Source organism: Canis aureus, chromosome 6, assembly GCF_053574225.1.
Source record: "Canis aureus isolate CA01 chromosome 6, VMU_Caureus_v.1.0, whole genome shotgun sequence".
In the NCBI taxonomy this organism is placed as follows: domain Eukaryota; kingdom Metazoa; phylum Chordata; class Mammalia; order Carnivora; family Canidae; genus Canis; species Canis aureus.
Window position 1 is genome coordinate 38167942 of NC_135616.1, and position 22924 is coordinate 38190865.

At 50.6% G+C, this 22924-nt stretch overlaps 1 protein-coding gene and 1 long non-coding RNA gene across 6 annotated transcripts in view; one reads left to right on the forward strand and one right to left on the reverse strand.

The window, feature by feature from the left end:
• Nucleotides 1–1245: 1245 nt before the first annotated feature.
• On the reverse strand, nt 1246–8258 carry LOC144315780 (uncharacterized). The gene is made up of 3 exons (XR_013381564.1): nt 7684–8258; nt 2875–3055; nt 1246–2027 (listed from the first exon to the last, which is right to left on the reverse strand). It is a non-coding gene; the product is annotated as an uncharacterized LOC144315780 (long non-coding RNA).
• An 11931-nt stretch (nt 8259–20189) lies between these two features.
• IL6R (interleukin 6 receptor) overlaps nt 20190–22924 on the forward strand; it is a 42444-nt gene continuing 39709 nt past the window's right edge. For 4 of the 5 annotated variants that reach the window (XR_013381565.1, XM_077900842.1, XM_077900837.1 and 1 more), the window contains exon 1: nt 20190–20345. Coding sequence is in view for 4 of the 5 variants with exons in the window: in XM_077900842.1 (XP_077756968.1) it covers nt 20261–20345 (85 nt within the window). In the remaining variant the exon portion in view is untranslated. The remainder of the gene's footprint in view (nt 20346–22924) is intronic. The other variant, XM_077900836.1, reaches the window with a different exon arrangement.

A 22924-nucleotide genomic window follows, 5' to 3' on the forward strand; every position in this document is an offset into this window, starting at 1 on the left:
GTCTCTGCACACTGCCTGGGATGGAGTCTCAGTTGGACAGTGGAGCAGTGAGCAGACCTGGGCACTCTGTTTGGATGACGGCTTTCACGATTAGGGCCTCGAACTGTTTGCTTTTGCAAATAAGCCCTCCACACAGTCCTAACACAGCCAGATGGGTGGGGAAAGAACCAGGTAAATACTGTATGTTGACTTTTTACCCTGACATCGTGCTTTTCCCACTGGCACTGGCCTCCTAGCCTCGCATCTTCCTGGCTTTTCACAGAAGTGAATGTTGAGGAGCCTAAGTTAATTTCAGATTCACAGATAATGTGAACTTTGTGGCATGGAAGGGGGGCACCATGTCCCAGGATGGCTGGGGGCTGCTGCTGGTCTCCAACCGCCCCCCAGCCCGGCCACCCCTGACCTGGCCAGTCTTTTCAATCACTGACTATCTTTCTTCTCTATGATGGAGTTCCGAGCAGGTACCAGGCTGGAGGGGAGATGTGGAGACAAGATGAGTGTCTTGGGGGCCAGGACAGGTGAAGCACCACACAGCCCTGAACACAGCGGGGCACCTGCCTGCAGCCTGTCCCCCGCCTCCTTCCTGAACCCCCAGGACATGGAAACAGGCCATAATTCCCTGATGTTGATGGCTCACAACTTCCTTCTCCCTGTGGACCAAAAGAGTGCTGCCCCTCCCTCCCCCAGTGACAGAGCCCCTCTGCCTCTGCCCCTAGTGCTGACCTACCAGGGGCCTCAGGGAAGAGGAGAGATGACCCACCATGGAGGGGTGGTCTCCCTGCACCTGGGTGAACGGAGACCGCCCTCGCCGGGCCCTACTGTGAAAGCCCTCTGACATTCTGCCCTCCACTGCCCAGTCAGGGATGCCTTTCACAGTGAACATGCTTGTGTGGGGGACTCCCCCCAGCTCCCCCTTAGCCTCCCACTTCCCTGCATGTGGTCTGACCCCCCTATTCCCACCGTCCCCCAGGGCTTCCCAGACTTTGTGGATGAGTCTGGGCACCCCGTGTCCCCAGGAGCGGTGTACCCCCCAGATTTCAGTCCAGGGTTTGACCGTCCTTTCCCCAGCACTCCCACCACACGATGACCTCCTGCCTCTGCTGCTTGCTGGCCTCCACTGTGACCGCCCCTTTGAGGCTGTGGTCCCCCCCCACAGGCTGTGGTCCCCCCAGCCTCTCCCCCGCTGGGGCTTCCTATATCTGCTCTGCTGAGCTGTGGCAGACCAACCACCCCGAGTTGGGGAGAAGAGGGCAGCCCCCACTGTACTGCTTCTCCAATTTCACCCTTTGCCTCCGCTCCCTCAGCACCCCCTGCCCCCCTGCCTTTGTGTTCTCTTGCCTAAATGCTTTCCCTAACTGCTAGCATCACCTTTGATCTTCGTGTGGCCACCCAGAATGTCTAGGCCTGATCTTACTTGGCCAGCCTCTTCCTTTTTTTTTTTTTTTTTTTTAGATCTCTTGTGACGTCCCTACTGCTCCTCCTGCTCCTCTTGGCCAAGGCTCCATCTGGCTCTGAGCTCTTCTGGTTTGGTCAAGGTCCTCAGGTGCCAGCCACTGAACCCTGTGGTTTATATGAGATTTGGGAGATCATGATCATTACTGCCAGACTGGGTTTCTGTCCCCTCACCCCACTTGCTGGACCTCAGTACCCACCTCTCCATTGGCCCTCTCCCCATGGGTCACCCACCCGCTCCTCATATTCAACATGGAACATGATCCTCCTCAATATCTGCTCCCCCTGCCGCACCCGCACTTCAGTGGGCGGGATACCATTTAGTCATGAGTACCAGGCCCAAGAGTCTCTCTGACATCCTGCCCTTCACTGCCCAGCCAGGGACGCCTTCCACAGTGAACATGCTTGTGTGGAGGACACAAGGAGAGCCCCCAGCCTCTGCTCTGGTGCCACCATGCTCCGTGTGATACATGTCGCCCTCCTTGATGCACAGCACGGGGATGAGTCCAAGTGTGATGTCTTAAGCTGCTAGTCCTGGGATGTGAGCCAGTCAGCGTCAGGACAGCTCCGTGGCCCTGAAGGAGATAAAGCCTTCTGCAAGGAGAGCTCTGTCCTACTGCCTGCCCAGGCCCTGCAGGGGCGGGGAGAGCTCGCTGGAGCGGACAAGCCAGTGGCTCCAGGTCAGCAGGAGCGGGATTGCTGATGAAAACCCAGGCCTGGGCCTGCAGTGGCCTCTCGGAAGGAGCTGCTGTTGGCAGCATCCCTGTGGTGGCAGCTGGGCCAGGGGCCACGGGAGGGGCTGAACTCTCCGTCTTATCTCTGTTTTCAGAACAAAGTCGGGAAGCCTACACCCATGGCCTACCATTGTTTGAGGAGGGGTTTGCTGGGAGCTGAGGCCTGAGGTCAGTGAAGGCAGGGGTGGGGCAGCTGTGGGTCTGGTGAAAGGAGAGCCAGCCCTCCTCTGGTGCTGGTCCTCTGTGAAGCACCACATCCGGACACTGGCCTTCCGCCTGCCCTCTGGGGCTTCCAGCTCCCGCTGGTTGGGGACAGCTGCCATGCTAGCAGGATGGGTTGACAGAGGGAGGCTTCATCTCTCTGGGTTGACAGAGGGAGGCTTTCCCAAACATTTCTGGGAGCTGGGATGTTAAAACTCTTAAAGGTGCTGTCCCTTAAGAGATGAGTGTTGGACAGAGAACACCGGGGTCCCCTGGGCTGAAGATTCTGAAGAAATTGTCCACCCTGCCATGACTGGGGGGCTGGAGACAGCCTGAGAAGGACTCTCTCGCTATCCCCCAGGGCCTGGCAGTGACTTGTGTGGGCCGGAGTGTGGGACATGTGGGACACTGGGCCATGGGACATCGGGGGGAATTGTGGTCCTGCAAGGGTGAGGAGGGGGCTGTGGGGCATGCCCTCCCCACTCACCAGCCACAGCATTGGGTGCCTCCTACGGGAACGTGCTGGGTGCAGAGCACTGGTTAGAGGGGTCCTGGGTCAGCGGCTGCTCCCCAGGCAGGGAAAGGCCCTTAAGGTGGCTTTGCTGGAGCTGGAGCTTGGTCTTTACTGGAGCAGAAGGGACAACTCCCAGAAAAGCAGAAACTCGGCTCTGTGAAGATATAAAGGACATAGGGAGACTACAGTAGACCTGCTCAACCACTGGTGACGGTCACTGTCTAGGTCTAACCTCATGCTGAGAAGGGGAAGACATAGTCCTTGACCTTGTCCCTGGAACTAGCATGGGAGGAGGGGCCAACCCGTCCTGTCTGATGTTCTGCAATATCTCGAGTGGTAGTTCTTTCTTTTTAAAAAATTTTTAAATTAAAAAAAAATTTTTTTAAAGATTTATTTATTTATTTATTCATGAGAAACACACACAGAGAGAGGTAGAGACACAGGCAGAGGGAGAAGCAGGCTCCATGTAAGGAGCCTGATGTGGGACTCCATCCTGGGTCTCCAGGATCACACCCTGGGCTGCAGGCGGTGCTAAACCGCTGCACCACCGGGGCTGCCCCTCCAAAATTTTTTAATTTAAATTCAGTTAGCGAACATATAGTACATCATTAGTTTCAGATGTAGTATTCAATAATTTAGTAGTTGTGTATAACACCCAGTGCTCTTCACATCATGTGCCCTCCATAATGCTTATCACCCAATTTCTTTCTTTTAAGATTTTATCCATTTATTTGACACAGAGAGAGCGCACACAAGCAGGGGACGCAGCAGAGGAAGAGGGAGAAGCAGGCTCCCCACTGAGCAGGGAGCCCAATGTGCAGCTCCATCTCAGGACCCTGAGATCATGATCTGAGCTGACTGAGCCACCCAGGTACCCCTCTTTTTTTTTTAGATTTTAAAATATATCTATATATGTATATATGTGTATATATGTACATATATATATATATATATATATATATAGAGAGAGAGAGAGAGAGAGAGAGAGTACACGCATGAGTGGAGGGGCAGAGGGAGAGGGAAAGGGACAAGCAAACTCTGCTGAGCTGGAGCCCAACTCTGGGCCTGATCTCAGGACAGCAGAAGGAGAGGAAAGCAGAGACCCCTGAGTCGGCTCAGGCTATTCTGGCAGACAATGCCAGAGCCAGCAATGGTGCTTCTGGTGAATGTTTCCAATCTGTGACGGATGGATACTTCTGTAAAATAACAGCGTTTTATTAGTATTGGTACTAGCACTACAGTATGATACTAGCATTATTGGAAAAAAGGAAAATGATCAGGAGCTTGGGTGTTACAGCAAAGGGGAATTGCAATAAAATTCCATGTAAGAGTCTTCTTGCTTTTATTTATTTTATTTTATTTTTTTAAGATTTATTTATTTATTTGTGATAGACATACAGAGAGAGGCAGAGACACAGGCAGAGGGAGAAGCAGGCTCCACGCAGGGAGCCTGATGTGGGACTCGATCCCGGGTCTCCAGGATCATGCTCTGGGCTGAAGGCAGGCACTAAACCACTAAGCCACCCAGGGATCCCCCGTCTTCTTGCTTTTAATATTCTTTCTTTTTCACTGTATTCTGCCATTTTAATTACCATATGTCTTGGAATGGATCTGCTTCTGTTAGGGGTTTTCTTTTCTTTTTGTTGGAGGTTTTCTTTCTTTTTTTTATTTTTATTTTAGATTTTATTTATTTATCCACGAGACACACACACACACACACACACACAGAGGTAAAGACACAGGCAGAGGGAGAAGCAGGCTCCATGCACCGGGAGCCCAACGTGGGACTCAATCCCAGGTCTCCAGGATCACACCCTGGGCTGAAGGCGGCGCTAAACCGCTGAGCCACCCGGGGCTGCCCCTGTTGGAGGTTTTCTGTGCCTCCTGGATCTGGATATCTGTTTCCTTCTTCAGATTAGAGAAGTTTTCACCTATTAGTTCTAATACATCTCTTGCCCACTTTTCTGTCTCTTCTTCTTCTGGGATTCCTATCTTATAGATGTGACTATGTTAGATGGAGTCTCTGAGTTCCCTAAGCCTATTCTCGTTTTGTGTAATTCTTTTTTTCTCTTTTGCTGAGCTTTCCAGTACTCTGTCTTCTAGATCATGGACTCCTTCCTCTGCTTCTTCCAGCCTGCTGTCCGTTCCATCAAGCATGTTCTCATTTTATTTATCAAGACCTTTTTCTCTGCTCTTTATTCCTTTTTTTTTTGAAGATTTTATTTATTTGTTTGTTTGTTTATTTATTTATTTATTTATTTATTTATGAGAAACACAGAGAGAGAGGCAGAGACACAGGCAGAGGGAGAAGCAGGCTCCATGTAGGGAGCCTGATGTGGGACTCGATCCTAGGACTCCAGGATCACACCCTGAGTCAAAGGCAGGTCCTCAACTGCTGAGTCACCCAGGTATCCCTGCTCTTTATTCCTTATGTCTGTATTGATGGTCTCCCTGATGCTTTCTACCCTATTCTCAAGTCCAGACAGTATCTTTATGATCATTACTTATTTTTTTACTTATATCTGTTTCACTCAGATCTCTAGCAGCGGTCTTGTCCTGTTCTTTCATTTGGGATACAGTCCTCTGTCTTCTCATTTTGTCTAAGTGTCTGCCTGTTTCTTTGTTGGGAAAGCCAGCCAGGTCTCCTGCTGTTGGAGGTCAGGGCCTTGTGAAGTAGAGGTCCTGGTTTCCCTGCTGTAGAGTATCTCCTGTTCCCCAGGCCTGAGCTTCCAGGAGTGTCTCTGATGTGTGCTGCCAGTGCTCTGCTGCTGTGTCCAGGCCATTCTCTCCCTCAGGCCAGGCATCTGCAGAGGCTCTCTCTGCCTGAGGTGAGCAGTGTTGGACACTGGCCCAAATGTGGCAACTTTTAAACTAGGTGTACTCTGGTCTACTTGAAAGATGAAACTTGAGCCACCAATGCTGGAACAGAGAGGCCTCACAAAACTCTAGGAAGGCTGGGAGAGGAGGTGTGGGCAGGGTTTCCTGCTGGTGTTCTGGGGGAAGGGATGTGCTGTGCTGGGACTGAGGCAAGTGTGAGGAGGAGTGGTAGTTCCACCAGAGCATAAGGGGACAGGGCTTGATAAAAGCAAGTGAGGCAGTGAGTGACCCCTGTGCTTATGCTGAGGGCGCTGAGGACTGGGGAGGGAAATGGCACTTCCCAGCTCTCTATTCCCGGAGGGGTCTCTGTGAATGCTGCCCCTCTGGGACACAGTTGGAGAACAGCAGATAATCTCCCCACTGTGTGCCCCAGATATTCCTCAGATCACTGTTTCCATGCTACATGTCCATGGGCCATTTGCTCTGCCTTCTCTCCTGGAGCAGTACGAACTCCAGTGCAGCTCTCTGTGGACCTGTAAACTCGAGGCTTTAAGTCCTATTAGTTGCAAGAACTCATGAAATTCGGCCCCTCTCACCTTCTGCTTCCCAAGCCAGTTGCTATTGGGAATCATTTTCCCTCTGTGCTCCCCTGCGCACTGGTCAGTTTCTCACCCTTCTCTGTGACTGTGGCTCCTTCCCCACCAAGCAGCCATTGTCTTGGCACTTGCTACCTTCATCAGGGTGGCCTCTTCTCCGCTTTCACTTGTGGAGTTTATTCTGCCAGACTTGAGGTAGATTCTGGAGTATTTAGGATTTGATAGTTATCCAGCTCTATTGGTGAGACTAGATAAACCTAGGGTCCTCTTACTCTGCCACCATCTTGCGATAACATTTCTAAATGCTTATTTCAAGTTCTATACTTAGCACAAGGAGGATCGGCAACAAGCAGTTTGTGACTTGGTAGTTAGAAGGCCACACTCTGAGTAGCTTTAGGAGGAATCAATGAGGGCAGCCCGGGTGGCTCAGCGGTTTAGCACTGCCTGCAGCCCTCAGTGTGATCCTGGAGACCCAGGATCGAGTCCCACGTCGGGCTCCCAGCATGGAGCCTGCTTCTCCCTCTGCCTGTGTCTCTGCCTCTCTTTCTCTCTCTCTCTGTCACAAATAAATAAATAAAATCTTAAAAAAAAATAGAAGGAATCAATGAGGCTCTAGGAAGGCAAGTTCATAGGCTCTCTGATGTGTTGTTTTGTGGAGGGGAGACCAGGTGACAACTATGGTGGTAGAGCAATGCTGGTCTTGAACTCATGACCCTGAGATCAAGAGTTGGATGCTTAACTGACTGAGCCAGAGAGGTGCCCCCAAAATAAAATCTTAAAAAAAAAAATTACAAGATAGATCAATCTTTTTATGTACAAAAAAGAGAATATTTAATTTTAAATTTATTTTTATTTTTTGAACATTTTATTGATATGGTTTTATTTATTTATTTATTGATATGGTTTTAAATTCCACATTTAAGAAATTATCACTTCTTGGGATCCCTGGGTGGCGCAGCGGTTTGGCGCCTGCCTTTGGCCCAGGGCGCGATCCTGGAGACCCGGGATCGAATCCCACGTCGGGCTCCTGGTGCATGGAGCCTGCTTCTCCCTCTGCCTGTGTCTCTGCCTCTCTCTCCCTCTCTGTGTCTCTCATGAATAAATAAATAAATAATTAAAAAAAAATTAAAAAAAAAAAGAAATTATCACTTCTTGAGTTCTATATGAAAAAAATAATATTTGCAATTATCTAAAAATGCTATTAAAATAGTTTTCCATTTTCCAACTATGTAATGTCTAATTTTGTTTGGCATAGAAGTTACAACGTACCGAAACTTATAGGATGCAGATAAAGTCATGCTTAGAGAGAAATGTATAGCTTTAAATGCATGTTAGGGATCCCTGGGTGGCTTAGAAGTTGAGCGTCTACCTTCAGCTCAGGGATGATCCTGGAGTCCAGGGATGGAGTCCCACACTGGGCTTCCTGCATGGAGCCTGCTTCTCCCTCTGTCTGTGTTGCTGCCTTTCTCGCATGCGCTGTTTCTCATGAATAAATAAATAAAATCTTTAAAAAAAGAGAAGTTATAAATGCATATGTTAGAAAAGTAGGCTAAAAATTAATAATATAATAAATAATTTTCAAGATTTGAAAAAAAAAAACAAAGAACATAGGAGGAAGGAAATAGCAAATCTAAGAATGAAAATTAATGAAATAAAAACCAAACATGTAATAGTATGAATCAACAAAACAAAAGTTGTTTTTTTGAAGGACTACTAAAATTGATGATCTCCCCCCAGCCAAGACTGATAAAATTTTTTTTTAATTTTTTAAAAGATTTATTTATTTATTTATGATAGACACATACACACTGAGAGAGAGAGAGAGAGAGAGAGAGGCAGAGACACAGGCAGATGGAGAAGCAGGCTCCATGCCGGGTGCCCAACGTGGGACTCATTCCTGGGACTCCAGGATCGCACCCTGGGCCAAAGGCAGGCGTCAAACCACTGAGCCACCCAGGGATCCCCAAGACTGATAAAAATTTTTGAAAAAAGGCATATATTGCCAAAAATCAAGAATGAAAAGGGAAATAGCATGATAGATATTAAGAGGATAACAAGAAGGGGCACCTGGGTGGCTCAGTGGGTTAAGTGTCTGCCTTCGTCTCAGGTCATGATCCTGGTGTCCTGGGATCAAGTCCCATGTCAGGCTCCCTCCTTGGTGGGGAGTCTACTTCTCCCTCTCCCTCTGTCACTCTCCCTATACCTGTACTCTCTCTCTCTGCCAAATAAATAAAAAAAGTCTTTAAAAAATAAATTAATTTAAAAAAGTAAATAAATAGTGCCAGTACAATTGGATATACATGGAAACAATAAATACCCTTACCTTACACCACATACAAAACATTAATAGAAAATAAATCAGAGGTACCTAGCTGGCTCAGTTGGTAGAGCATGTGACTTTTAATCTCAGGGTCATGAGTTCAGGTGCCATACTGGGTGTGGAGTCTACTAAAAAAAAAAAAAATCATAGGCTAAAATATAAAAGGTATGACTATAAAACTTCTAGAAGAAAACAATGACTAATTTTATGACCTTGAGTTAGGAAGAGGTTTCTTAAACAAGGTATAAAATATATTAACCAAAAAATTAAAACATCAACACAATAAGCTATAAATTTTAATAAAACAAAGAACTTCAGTTTACCAAAATACATCATAAAAAGAGAAAAGGTGCATTCTCTGAAAACATGTTTGGATTATACATACCCAACAAAATGATTTACATCAGGCCACATAAAAAACTGCAAATAAATAAGGGAACAGAAAAATAATCCAATTTAAAAACGAGCATAAGACCTGACTGGGCATTTCAAAGAAGATGATATCCAAAGAAATAATAAACATACAAACATGTTTACCAATAAAGGAATGTAAATTATTATTTTTTAAAGATTTTATTTATTTATTCATGAGAAACAGAGAGAGAGAGGCAGAGACACCGGCAGAGGTTAGAAGCAGGCTCCACGCAGGGAGCCTGATGTAGGACTCCATCCCGGGTCTCCAGGATCATGCCCCGGGCCAAAGGTGTCGCTAAACCACAGAGCCACCCAGGCTGCCCTAGGGGAATGTAAATTAAAACCACAGCTAAATACCGCTACATGTGTACAAAAAGGGCTAGAGTGAGTCAGAGTGGCCACAGCAGGTGTTGACAAGGATGTGAAGTTAACTGTAACTCTCATGTCTTGATGATAGGATTGGACATTGGTTCATGGTAAACTGTTTGGCAATATTTATTACTACCAACTACAGCTAAATGTATGCCCACCCTATGACCAGAAAATCCACTGCAGGTGAGAGAAATGTGTGCATATATATCCATCAAAAGATGTATGTACAAGGAGTGCCCGGCTGGCTCAATTGGTTGGGTGTCTGCCTTTGATTTAGATCATGATCTCGGGGTCCTGGTATCAAGCCCCAAGTCCTTGGCTCCCTGCTCAGTAGGGAGTCTGCTTCTCCCTCTCTTTCTGTCCCTCTTCCCTGCTCATACTTTCACTTTCTCTCCCTCAAATTAATAAATAAAAAATCTTGGGGCACCTGGGTGATTCAGTGGTTGAGCATCTGCCTCTGGCTCAGGTCCTAATTCCCGGGGTCCTGGGGCGTCTTGAGATCAAGTCCCCCCATCGAGCTCCCCGTGGGGAGCCTGCTTCTCCCTCTGCCTATGTCTCTGCCTCTCTATGTCTCTCATGAATAAATAAAATCTTAAAAAAAAAACCAGACACAAAAGATATCATTCCATGTGATCTCATTGATGCCAAAATGAAGAGGAGGCAGACCCAATCAGTAGTCATCGTCAAAGTAGTGGTTACTCTTGTGGGGGATGGGGATTTGGAAGAACCTGTGTTTGAAATATTCTATATCTTGATCTGGCTGGAGCTTTCGTCGATGTAAACTTATGCAAAAATCCACTGAACTATATATACACTTAAGTTTAGTGCAATTCATGTCTATATATAATGTATTTCAATAAAAGAAGTATTTTATTTTATTTATTTTTTTTTTAAATTTTTTTTTATTTTATTTATTTATGATAGTCACAGAGAGAGAGAGAGAGGCAGAGACACAGGCAGAGGGAGAAGCAGGCTCCATGCACCGGGAGCCTGATGTGGGATTCGATCCCGGGTCTCCAGGATCGTGCCCTGGGCCAAAGGCAGGCGCCAAACCACTGCGCCACCCAGGGATCCCCAAAAGAAGTATTTTAAATTATTTTTATTTTTAATTTTTATTTTTTTAAATTTTTTTAAATTTTTATTTATTTATGATAGTCACAGAGAGAGAGAGAGAGAGGCAGAGATACAGGCAGAGGGAGAAGCAGGCTCCATGCACCGGGAGCCCGATGTGGGATTCGATCCCAGGTCTCCAGGATCGCGCCCTGGGCCAAAGCAGGCGCCAAACCGCTGCACCACCCAGGGATCCCCATATTTTAAATTATTTTTAAAAATATTTTATATTTATCTGAAAGAGCACAAGCAAGAGGGAGGGACAGAGGGAGAAGCAGACTCCTCACTGACCAGGGAGCCCAACATGAGACTCGATCCTAGGACCCTGAGATCATGACCTGAGCCGAAGGCAGATACTTAACTGACTGAGCCTCCCAGGTGCCCCAAGAAATATATTTTTTCAAGAAGTGTCTTAGAAGGAAAAATAACAGCTTCAAAAACAAATATCTAGAAATAACTCTAATAAGAAATAAGTGCCCATGTAATTACCACCTGAGACCTCATTGTGCCCTGCTCCAGACACTATCCACCACTTCCCCAAAGGCAACCTCTATCCTTGCCCACCCCCCTGACATCATAGGTCAGTTTTGCCACTTTTTGCATTTTATATAAGTTGAATCACGTACTCTGTACAATTTTGTGATTGGCTTTTTTTATATTCATGAGATTCATCCATCATGTGCTATTAAAAAACAAGCGGTAGCCCGAAGGGGCCTGAGGGCTACGGTTTGCTGCCCCTGGGCTGGGGTCAGCAAGGTGCAAACAGCAGCGAATAGGCTTCGGCTCAGCCATTTGCTGTTGTCCTTTGGGTGATGGTGGTTCTGGGCCAGCTCCTCCCAGAGCAGCAAGTGGGCTGTATCATTCCCCAGAACTTGCATCCGCCCTCAGTGCATCCCTGTCCAGAGCGAGAGAGGAGGTATCTCCTGTGGTGCACGCAGGCCTGTCCCCAGCCTGAACCGAGTGCTGTGCGGTATGTGTGCACGTGGGTATGAGTGTGGGCATGCGTGTGCGTGGGGTGCAGAGTGCTCTAAGTGTGGGGCCCCAGGCGAGAACCACATACACTCACATCAAGTCGGTGTTCAGGACAAGGACACGGTTTGTCATGGGTGGAGCCCAGGCAGAAGAGGGAGAGCAGCCAGAGATGAGCCGGGAGATGGAAGGGTTTCTGTGAACTTTCTCAGCCGGGGCACAGGGTACACAGCACAGGGCATGGGCACAGGGCACTCCGCCTTCTGGTATGAGCCAGGGCCTGAGGGGTAGGAGTTGGAAGAGAGCTTGTCCCACCCAGCTGGGTAGCTTTTTGGGTCCTTGTTGCCACACTGCCCTTTCCTGGGGCTCTGAGATAACAGTTGGGCCAACTCCCAATTTATTCATTTCTTGGTGAATCTAGAGCCCCTCTCCTGCCACCACTCAGGGGGAGGTGGCACCCCAGGAAGGGACTGGGTGGCATGGTGCCTGGAGGCAGCAGTGGCCATCTTTGACTGTTGGACCAGGGACTCTGAGGCCAGGAAAGGGGCGAAGAAGGAGAGTGGTGGGGTGGGGTGGGTGGGTGTGGGAAGGTGGGGAAGTGAAGCCTCTGGAGAGTCCTTTGAGCCCCTGAGTGCTTCTGGAGGCAAGAGCCCGATTCTGAGAGAGAGGAGGAAATGGTTGGTTGTGCCACGTGGACACCTCTGTCCCCAGTAGGACAGGCTTGTCCCTGGCTCAGCTGCCACCTCCTCGGCTGGAGGGGTGGGGTGTGTGTGTATGTGGGGGGGGGGGTCGCTCGCTGCTGCTGTTTCCTGCCTCTAGACCCCACAGACCTGTTCTCTTATTGGCCACATTGTATGTGAAGCTCCAGACTCTCAGACGTTTGTTTCAAAGCTTTATTCTGTCCCAGTGTGACTCGGGCTTTGGCAGGAGTATAGGACCCTGGGCTGGAAATGTTTCCCTGTCACCGTTTTGAAAGTGTGACTCTGTCGCCTTCTAGTACTGCTGTCCAGAGCAAGCTCTTCTGACTCCTGGTTCTATCAGTCTGGGCCCAATCAGGACACAGAATCACACAGTGATTTAAATAGGAAATTTTAGGGGCACCTGGGTGTCTCAGTGGTTGAGGGTCTGCCTTTGGCTCAGGTCGTGATCCCGGGGTCCTGCATCGGGCTTCCCACGGGGAGAATGCTTCTCCCTCTGCCTGTGTCTCTGCCTCTCTGTGTGTCTCTCATGAATAAATAAAATCTTAAAAAAAAATAAATAGAAAATTTGGGGGGAGCATGGGTGGCTCAGTTGGTGAAGTCTCCAACTCTGATTGATCCCCCCCAGGGTCCTGGAGTCAAGCACCATGTCGGGCTCCCTGCTCTGTGGAGATCCTGTTTCTCTCTCTCCTGTTCTCTCCCTGCTTGCTCTCCCTGTCTCTCTCTCTCTCTGAAATAAATATTTAAAAAAACAAACAGGGAATTTTACCATAAAGAAGCATTAAACTATAACAAAATAATTATAGTAAGATGAAAAAGAACTCTATGGTAACTGAGGGCTGAGGCAGCCAAGGAAGACTACATTTGGAAGGGATCCTTCCTCAATGCAGGTGTTCAGACCTCAGTAGAGAAGGTCAAGTTGCAGCCCAGTGGATGGCAGAGCAGTTGGTTGGTCTCCCGGGCAGGAGCCGGTCTGCAGTCACTGGGCAAGCAGGATGCAAACCCTCAGGATGCAGACAGCCTGCCACACAGAGGGAGCAGAAGGCCTGGGATGCTCAGTGTCCTGCCTGAAGGGCTGTCTTAGGAGGACTGGGGGTACGTGTCCAGGGGGCAGCACCCCAGCATGCCCTTCCATCCATCTTCGCATGCAGTGCAGCTGCTGGAACCAGAAGGATGAGCCCATTCCTCCTTCTGGGTCCCTCCAGCACCTTCTACCTAGAAGCTTAGCATTTTCATGAGGGAGAAGTGCTTCAAGAGTTCTGTGCTGATTCCTCAGTCATCAGTGAAAAGGCATTATGAGCTGTGAAGCAGGAGATTGACGATGGGCATGTCAGCCGGCTGTGGGGCTCACTCTCCCTCTTTCTGAGAGTTTGTCCCCAGGGTCCCCTGTGTGAGGTTCTCCACTGGCTCTTCAGGGCAGAAACCTGGCTCCCTGAGTTCTGAGAAATCTGATTGAATTACTTTATTTTTTCTTCTCTCTTTTCTTATTATTCAAATAGTGCACCTCTTGGACTATTTTTCTACATTTCTCATCTTTTCTTTCCTTTCTTTGGGTTTTGTTGCTCCAGCTTCTGGGACTTTATCTTTCAACACTTCCATTTATCATTTTTTAAAAAAAGATTTTATTTATTTATTCATGAGAGACACAGAGAGATAGGCAGAGACACAGGCAGAGGGAGAACCAGGCTCCACGCAGGGAGCCCGATGTGAGACCCTGGGCCGAAGGCGGCGCTAAACCGCTGAGCCACCAGGGCTGCCCACTTCTATTTATCTTTAACTTTGTCACCTCAACACTTTTCATTTCTGTTGCTGTGTTTTTAATTTCCAGCAACCCCTGCGAATTGGATCCCGTTTTGTTTCACGGATGCCAGATCTTCCAATGTCACTCTGATGACATTAGTGATCCTTTTTTTTAAATATAGAGTATTTCTGCAAATTGCTTGCTTTTTCTGTCTTTGTATCTTTTCTCAGTTGTCTGGTGATCCTTGACTGTTCATTTATGAGCAGGGCACTACATCAGTCAGGCCTCGGCAGTAAACATATGGTCCACTCAAACTAGGTAATTTCAGGAGGATTTACCTACAAAGGCAAGAGAGATAGATAGATCTCAAGAGATCACTTGGGTTGAGAGACACAGGAAGTCTGAGGTGGCCCATCCCAGGAGACAGAGGGATACATGCCCCAGCCTCTCCCTCCCTCTTGCCTTCTTTCTGGGTCTCACACTGGCTGAACCAAACAGAAGCCAGGGGGCAGAGCCTGCTCGTGGTGTCCATGGCCAGGAGCATCCCTGTGCAGAGGGCAAGCCAGAGGGGCAGAGGAGCCAAAATACTGGTCGGAAGATCTGTGTGGAGTGGGTGTCTAGATGCAGCTGTCTGCTGCAAGAATTCTCAAACATCTGGATTGTTAGGTCTTCTCTTGGGCTGGTCAGGTTTTCTGGAGCAGAATCTAGCAATCGCCTTCTAGGAGGGAAAAGGTTTGGCCCTCAGCATCCTGTTTGCTGAAAGGAAGCAGAGGGTGCAGGCTGGTCACACTCCGCATACACACAGACTGCCCTGTATTCCAGAGACCACACCAGGGTTCTCCGCTGTGCTTGCGTGTCTCCCAGCTCAAGGACCCTCTGCTTTGCCCTGTCCAGACACGGATCTGTTGCCAGGAATAGAGACCTGCTTCCTTACTTATACACCTTCCATTCCCAAAGTCCAAACTGTCACTTTGAGCCTTTTGGGGATTTGGGGAAATAATTTGCGTTGCTTCATTTCTGTTGCTGTGTTTTTAATTTCCAGCAACCCTGTATTGGGCTTCCCACACCCACCCACCCCACCCCACCACTCTCCTTCTTCGCCCCTTTCCTGGCCTCAGAGTCCCTGGTCCAACAACCAAAGATGGGCACTGCTGCCTCCAGGCACCATGCCACCCAGTCCCTTCCTGGGGTGCCACCTCCCCCTGAGGGGTGGCAGGAGAGGGGCTCTAGATTCACCAAGAAATGAATAAATTGGGAGTTGGCCCAACTGTTATCTCAGAGCCCCAGGAAAGGGCAGTGTGGCAACAAGGACCCAAAAAGCTACCCAGCTGGGTGGGACAAGCTCTCTTCCAACTCCTGTATTGGGCTTCCAGGATCATGCCCTGAGCTGAAGGCAGATGTTTAACCGCTGAGCCACTCAGGCATCCCTAATTATTTTCTTATAAAGAACATTTGCGGGATCCCTGGGTGGCGCAGCGGTTTAGTGCCTGCCTTTGGCTCAGGGCGCGATCCTGGAGACCCGGGATCGAATCCCATGTCGGGCTCCCGGTGCATGGAGCCTGCTTCTCCCTCTGCCTGTGTCTCTGCCTCTCTCTCTCTCTCTGTGACTATCATAAATAAATAAAAATTAAAAAAAAGAAGTGATCTTCGACATCACAAAAAAAAAAAAAAAAAAAAAGAACATTTGCAAGGTAGCAGACTCTAGACACATATTGAATTATCCCACTACAATTCCAGGGAGCATAATTTAGGAAATAGCGTGCTACATTTTTTGTTTTGTTTTTAAGAAATAAAGGTTGAATTCGTTTTAACAGAGATAATTTTCAAGAAAACAAAGTAACCTTCGTTCACTCACATTCAATTTCTGATTCAAATAACTGCAACTAATCAATGATGTTACATTTTTCAAATATCAGTGACCCTGGTTTCTGGGTTCACAGGGCCAGATGTAGTGATGACACTGAGTTTCATTCCTTGTTTTTCTTTAACAACTTTAGCAAGTTAAAAGTAAAATTTCACCTCCCTTTGAAATACTAAAATTAGGACATGCTTTATCTGCGCTTCTGCTTATGGACTATTAGACCTTCCTTTCAGGAGTTGGCCAAGAGCATATGCCATGAAAATTAGGAATGATATAGAAAATGAGCCTTTAGTAACACAAGATAAAGAGAGTTCTAAAAACACTAGAAAAGGGACACCTGCTCAGTGTTTGAGCGTCTGTCTTTGGCTCAGGGGCGTGATCCCCGGGTTCTGGGATAGAGTCCCACATCGGGCTCCCTGTGAGGAGCCTTCTTCTCCCTCTGCCTATGTCTCTGCCTCTCTCTCTGTCTCTCATGAGTAAATAAAATCTTAAAAAAAACAAAAAAACAAAAAAACTAGAAAAGTGTTTTGAAATCCTTGAACAGAAAATACTCAACAATTGCATGAGATACTGTTGCAGTTACAGTGATTTCTGGATGCCACATGGCTACGGACCTGCCACTAGATCACAGGTTTATTTTAAAAGGAAACAAATGAGGATTGCTCAGATGGTCCACTCTGAAGTTAGCCTCTGGGGTCAGAGGTGGGAGAGGACTGCAGGCAGTCTGATGGAGTGGCCCCGCCCTCTGCTCCCCCTAGGGGAGACGAAGGGCACTACAGGAACACGCACTGGGCATGGTGGCAAAGGGCTGGGGGGCCCCAGAAGGCGGTGTCCCACTGGCCAGGTCCCGCTCTTCTTCTCTCCCCTCCCAGCCTACCCATCCCCGAGTGACCCATCCCCGAGTGACCCATCCCCAAGTGCCTGCTTGTGTGGCAGGCATGTCCTTGGTCCTGGGCCTGTGCACCCTCCACAAGGAGAGCTGGGGGTGGGGGCAGGGGGACAGACTTAACTCCGGAGCCTGTCTTGAACAATGCCCTTAACTTCTCTGATCCTCAGTGTAGTTATGTCTCCTAGCCCTTGGGGTTGACAAATTCAAAGGCTTCTTTCTGAGAAAGCACTTCACTGGCAACATGGTTATCTGAGGGAGAAGCCCTGGTCCAGGATCTGCAGAGTCGCTGTGCGGTGTGTAGGGTCCCAGGGACCCCACTCACCTCACCTCGGCCCACTCTGTTCTCATTTGTTTCCTGGTGACCCCACAGCCCTATTCCCACTCGGTGATTCACCCCGGAGCCTGAGTCTCTCCCCTCCCCCAGGGATGAGAAGCCAAGGGTGAGATGTGCTGGCAGCTCCATGGGTACCAGGGACCAAGTCTGGGCGAGGGCAGGTCAGGATGAGCCACACAGGTAGATTTTCTTCCCTTTTTTATCAGTGTTTTTCAGATCAAGGTCTAGGATGTTGTCTCAAGAATTTTCAGGGGCACCTGGGTGGCTCAGTCGGTTGAGCATTTGACTTGGTTTGGGCTCAGGTCATAATCTTGGGGTCCTGGGATCAAGCCCTGCATCAGGTTCCCTGCTCAGTGGGAAGCCTGCTTCTCCCTCTGCCTCTGTCCCTCCTCCTGCTCATGCTCTTTCCCTCAGATAGGCAAAACCTTTTTTAAAAAATATTTTATTTATTTATTCATGAGAGACACAGCAAGAGGCAGAGACAAAGATAGAGGGAGAAGCAGGCTCTCCACAGGGAGCCCAAGGCAGGACTCAATCCTGGACCCCAGGATTATGCCCAGAGCTGAAGGCAGATGCTCAACCGCTGAGCCACCCAGGTGTCCCCAGATAAAATCTTAAAAAAAAAAAAAAAAAAAGAATTTTGAGTCTCCACTTCATGTAGAGTTCTGGTGGGGCTTGACAGAGGTCAGAGAGCTGGAAGGCCACATCATATATGAAACCCTCTTCATGGGCCGGGCCCTGCTCAGTGGTGAGAATACACAGATGGGTCTTGTGATGTGTTGGGGAAATCAGGGTGGTGAACGAGGTCAGCCTGGGCTCTTGGAGGAGCATAGAGATGGGCCACTTAATCTAACCTTGTGGATGAAAGCGTTCCAGGCACTTGTGGAAGAGAGTAGACACCTTCTGGGAGAAGACATACCAGTGCATCTTAAGGGTGGGCAGGATGTAGGACAAAGGAGCAGAGTCTCTGGTAGAGGATATAGCTTGAAGAATGGCCTGGGGGTGAGGAGCCATAAAAATAATATTGGAGGGATGTCTGGGTGGCTCAGCGGTTGGGCGTCTGCCTTCAGCTCAGAGCATGATCCTGGAGTCAGGATCGAGTCCCACATCGAGTTCCCTGCAGGGAGCCTGCTTTTCTCTCTGCCTTGTTCTTTCTATGTGTGTCTCTAATGAATAAATAAATAAATCTTTAAAAAATAATATTGTAGATATGTAACTATATTCAAGACATGGAAATCAGAAAATGAGGCTGAGAAAAGATGGGCCGATCTTTTCATTGGAACACCACCAGTACTTTGCATGCTGTTGCTCTCCTCTCAAAAATCAGGAATCAGGGCAGCCCAGGTGGCTCAGCGGCTTAGCACCGCCTTTGGCCCAGGGCATGATCCTGGAGACCCAGAATCGAGTCCCACGTCAGGCTCCCTTTATGGAGTCTGCTTCTACCTCTGCCTGTATCTCTGCCTCTCTCTGTGTGTGTGTCTCTCATGAATAATTAAGTAAAATCTAGAAAAAAAAAATCAGGAATCAGAGGCTCAAGAGAGGTTAAGTAACTTGCCCAAGTCACACAGCCAGCAAGTGGCACAGCTGGGGTAGGAACTCAGCCTGTCCTGACTACAGAACACACTCTCCTCACCAGTGGATTAGAGACGGGAGGCTCAGTGTGGTGCAGTCAGCCAGGTGGGATCTGAGACACCTCTTCTTGGGCTTTAACATCCCTCTTTCAAACTCTCCTCTTTGAGCAGAAGGCTTTCTGGTCACAGGTATGCAGCCTGTCCCTCTGGTGATTCTCAGGTGTGCATCTACTACAGATGGAAGAGAAGGCTAGTGGCCAAAAGATCTACCCTCCAATAAGTGATTCTTTCCCTGCCTGTGGCTGTGGCTGAAGGAAGCCTACCGGAACCAGCTTCCACCATGAGCTGGGGCAGGGTGTGTGCCAGCTTCTGCCTAGACTGCTGATGGCTGTTCCCACAAAGAGACCCCAATGCATGGGGTCTGAGAGCTGCACTTCAGCTTGGAGCCCCTGTCAGGTCATGCCCGTTCCAGCTGGCCCAGGAACCTTGATTTGGGTGAGGATCAGTCTGAAGCCAAAAATGGAAAAGCACATTCTGATTGGTGGTTGGTTTTCCAGAGACTGCTCAGCCTAGACCTTATTTTAGGAGTTTTTTTTCCCCCCCTTTAGATTGAGCTCTGAGGCCACCCTATCAGCCCCAGGCTCCCTGGGGAGCACAGGTGGGCCCTCCAGAGGTCTGTGTGGTTGCTCCTGAAAGCCAAGCACCAGTTTCTATCTGTCAAATGGGGAGGCTGGACATGCTGGTTCTGACCTCATTGAGCACCTGTGGCCCAGACTTGTGTCACCTGTATCAATGTCATCCCCTGGGATCATCACAGTCACCCTGACCAGACAGACTTTCTGATCTGTGTATCTGACCGGCAAGCAGAGTGTAAAGTCAGAGATTTGGGACAGCAGTCACACACAAGAAGCAGAAGTCTGGTTGCGGGGGAGATCTGAACCAGACCTCACAGCCCTGTTGCACACCTGGAGAGCAGGCTGGGGAGAGAAGGGACCTTTCCCATAGTCTACCGATGTCCAAACCTGACCCCAGAATCTCAGAGGGGGAGTCCCAGACATCCGTAGTTTTCAGGGCTCCCCAAGTGGTCCCAAGAGACAATTCAGGCTGCGGAGGACAGCTTCACCCCCATGCTGAGTCCTTGGCCTCCTCTTGGCTCTCCAGGTGCTCTTTTCACAGCGCAATCCCATCCTGGAAACCAAAAATCGAAACAGAGCGGTGGTGCTCACTCCTTGCGCTCAGGCCGCCGGGCCGGGGGCGGGGGGGCCACGGACGGGGGACAGACGGGGGATCGCGGGTGCTGCGGCCCAGGTGTGGCGCTTGCGGCCGGAAGCGGCCTTGGCGGTCGGTTGAGCGCTGGGCGGTTGCGCCACGCGCTCCGCTTTCGTAACAGCGCCCGGGGCCGGCGGGGACGCTCCAGCGCGAGTTCCTCCAGTGTCGTCCTGCGCTGCCGGGACGGTCGGCGGCTCTGAGTCATGCGCGAGTGGGAAGTGGCGCTGACACGGAGCCCGGGCAGAGGGAGCTCGGGGGCTCGCCGCGCGCTGGGAGCAGGCCACCCGGGCAAGAGCGCTGCCCTCCGGGCCTGAGCCCGCCCCGCAGCCCGCCCCGCCCCGCCGCCCGCCCGGCCCGGCCCGCAGCCCTGGACCTCGGGCCTCGGCCGTGGAGGAAGCATGCTGGCCCTGCGCTGCGCGCTGCTGACAGCCCTGCTGGCCGCGCCGGGGGCCGCCCTGGCCCCGTGGGGCTGCCCCGCGCCGGGTAAGGGCACCGGGCGTACCTGGAGGGCGGGGGAGGGCGGGGGCGGCGCCCCTTCCCGGGGTTGCTGGAGGTCCCCGCGGGCTCCGCGCCCACCCGCCACACGTGCGCCCCCGCCGTCCTGCGCCTTCGGCCTCGAGTCCGCGTGACTACACGCTGCCCGGCCTGGGCGAGCCTCCTGCCTGCGCCCCGGGAGCCCCGACGGAGGGCAGAGGTCCCCTGGGGCGGGGGAGGGGGGAAGGGGACGACCCCTCCCCCGGTGCGCAGGTCCCTGGTACCCGCAAGCTTCTCTCCTCTCGCTGTCAACTCTGGCAGTCCGGTGGCTGGCTCTGCCCCCAACGCAGGGACTGCCAAGGGGCTGGCATCGTGGGCTCCCACCGACCGCACTTACTTGGGCAGACACCAGGGCTGGCAGGCTGTGTGTGTGTGTGTGTGTGTGTGTCCCTTGGGAATGTAACCTGGGTGGGGAGGTTGTCTCGGGGCTGGTGTATCCAGGCCTCTCTTTCCAGAGGAGAGGAGGCCCAGGCAGAGGGCAGTGGGCACCTTTTGCTCCTGTTGACAGTAATCACCTCTGGCAGCCAGGCCAGTCTCTGGGCCCTGGCAGTGTGCCCAGCTGTGTGTCCAGGCTGCCCTCTAGCCCAGCACCAGGGCTGCTTTTCAAGAGGTTTATTTTAGGATCCCAGGGCTTCTTTGAGGAGCAGCCTGCGGGTCTCTGGGAACCCATGGCTCCTGTCCTGGACAAACATCCTCAGCCTGATCATTCTCTTTGAGGAGGGAGAGGACTCTAGAGCTGGAGGCTGGTGAGCTCTCTGCTTTCTGGATGGTGGGGCCCCTTATGCTGGGCAGAGGAAAATAAATGGGTCCCCTTTCTCAGCACACACTGGTTAACTCCTTCAGGAGCAACCCCTGTTGACTGTGCCTCAGGTTCCTTACATGCCTATTTTTATCCTCTGCTGATTATAAAATATACTTTGTTTGAGAGGAGCCAGGTTCAGAGAGTGGGGATGGGAGACTGTCAGGTGTTTGGGGGAGGCCCTCCCCCCCTTGGCTTCACTGCTGTAGATCCCCAAGGCACCCAAATGTAGAACTGGCCCCACGGGCAGAACTGGGGGTGTTTTTGGGCAAGTTGAGAGCTGGCTGAGGGCTGGGACAGAAGGGGCCTCAGGAAGGGAAGTGAGGCCTGGGCTTGTCCCACTGTGGTGGGGTTGCTTCAGTCTCCCCCGGGGAGGGAACAGATCTCTGGTCCGCCTCTGTTGCTCCTCACAGCACACCCCAGGGCACCTGCCCCTGGGAGGTTCCTGCTGTAGTTGCCGTGCCCCGTTACTCCTAAGTGGTTGCAAGGCTCTGCAAGGACAGCCTGTTGTAGGCAGTCTTCATTCTCCTGGTACTCCGGAGGGACGGGCCAGGTGATCTCCAGGCCTGGACAGCCCCGGAAAGACAGAACTGAGAGTCGGGGGAGGAAGTGAAAGCCCGGTTCAGAAGGAAAATGCAGAGAAGTAGAAAATACCCAGCTCTCCTCCCACACCCACGTAGACTCACTCAGCCCACAAGCTGAGGAGTAAAAATACATCGTCCAGGAAGCGAGTAGTAGAGGACTGTGAATGTCTCGCTTTGGAGAAGCGGCAGGGCGGCAGAGGCTAGAGTTGGTTGGAGGGGAAATCCGCGGGGGGGGGGGGGGGGCGGGGAGAGGGCTCATGTGTGTACGTGTGTGTGTGTGTGTGTGTGTGTGTGTGTGTGTGTGTAGCTGGGAGGCGTGCTTTCCTTGCCATGAGTGCAGCCCACATGCTGAGAGCTGGCAGCGCTGCTCAGGTGGACTTGCAGTCTAGGGATACTGACTGGGGACTTCGGTGTGGGGTGTGGGAGGACACGGGTGACTCAGGGTCCTTCCGCCCGCTACAAGGTATGACAGTGTACAAGACAAGCACATACAGCTTTAAGTCTCTTAAAAGTCCTGTTTCAACTTCTGAACTTCCCTTTAGGCGATGTCTTCCTGCCCCCATGCCTACCTGTGTTCCTAGCCTCACCCTGAACCAGCATTTCTCCACAGGGTAGTTCTGGGTTTAGATGTATCAGAAGCCATGTGTGTGCTGCCTAATATTTGCACTCCCCAACCCCAGCCTTCCTGAAGAGAGCTATCTGGGAGTGAGGCTCGGGAAGCGCCCTTTTCAACACACGAGGCTGATGATTCGCTGGTTTAGGGATGACTGACTGGAGTGTGCGCCTGAGGGGCCGAAGATGAGCCCTCCCCCATCAGGCAGGCCCTCCCCCATCAGGCTCCTCCGTTGCCAGAAATGTCTCCCCGCTTTGGCTCTGCCTTTGTTTATTCATTTCAGCAAACACTGCGTCCCTGTAAAGCCCTATGGGGCCAGTGTGGTCCCAGCCACCCAGACTCCACCCTGCAAGGAGCTTGAGAATGGCCAAGTGTAAATCCCTCAGAGGGACTTAGCAAACCCAGCTGCCTGAGGCCTCGTGTTACCAACTTCCCAAAGATAAAGTATCTGATGATAGGGATGCTGCAGAGAGGAAGCTCCTTGGAGGGAGGACCGGGCCCCAGACAGTAGGTACATGACCCCAGCAGACTG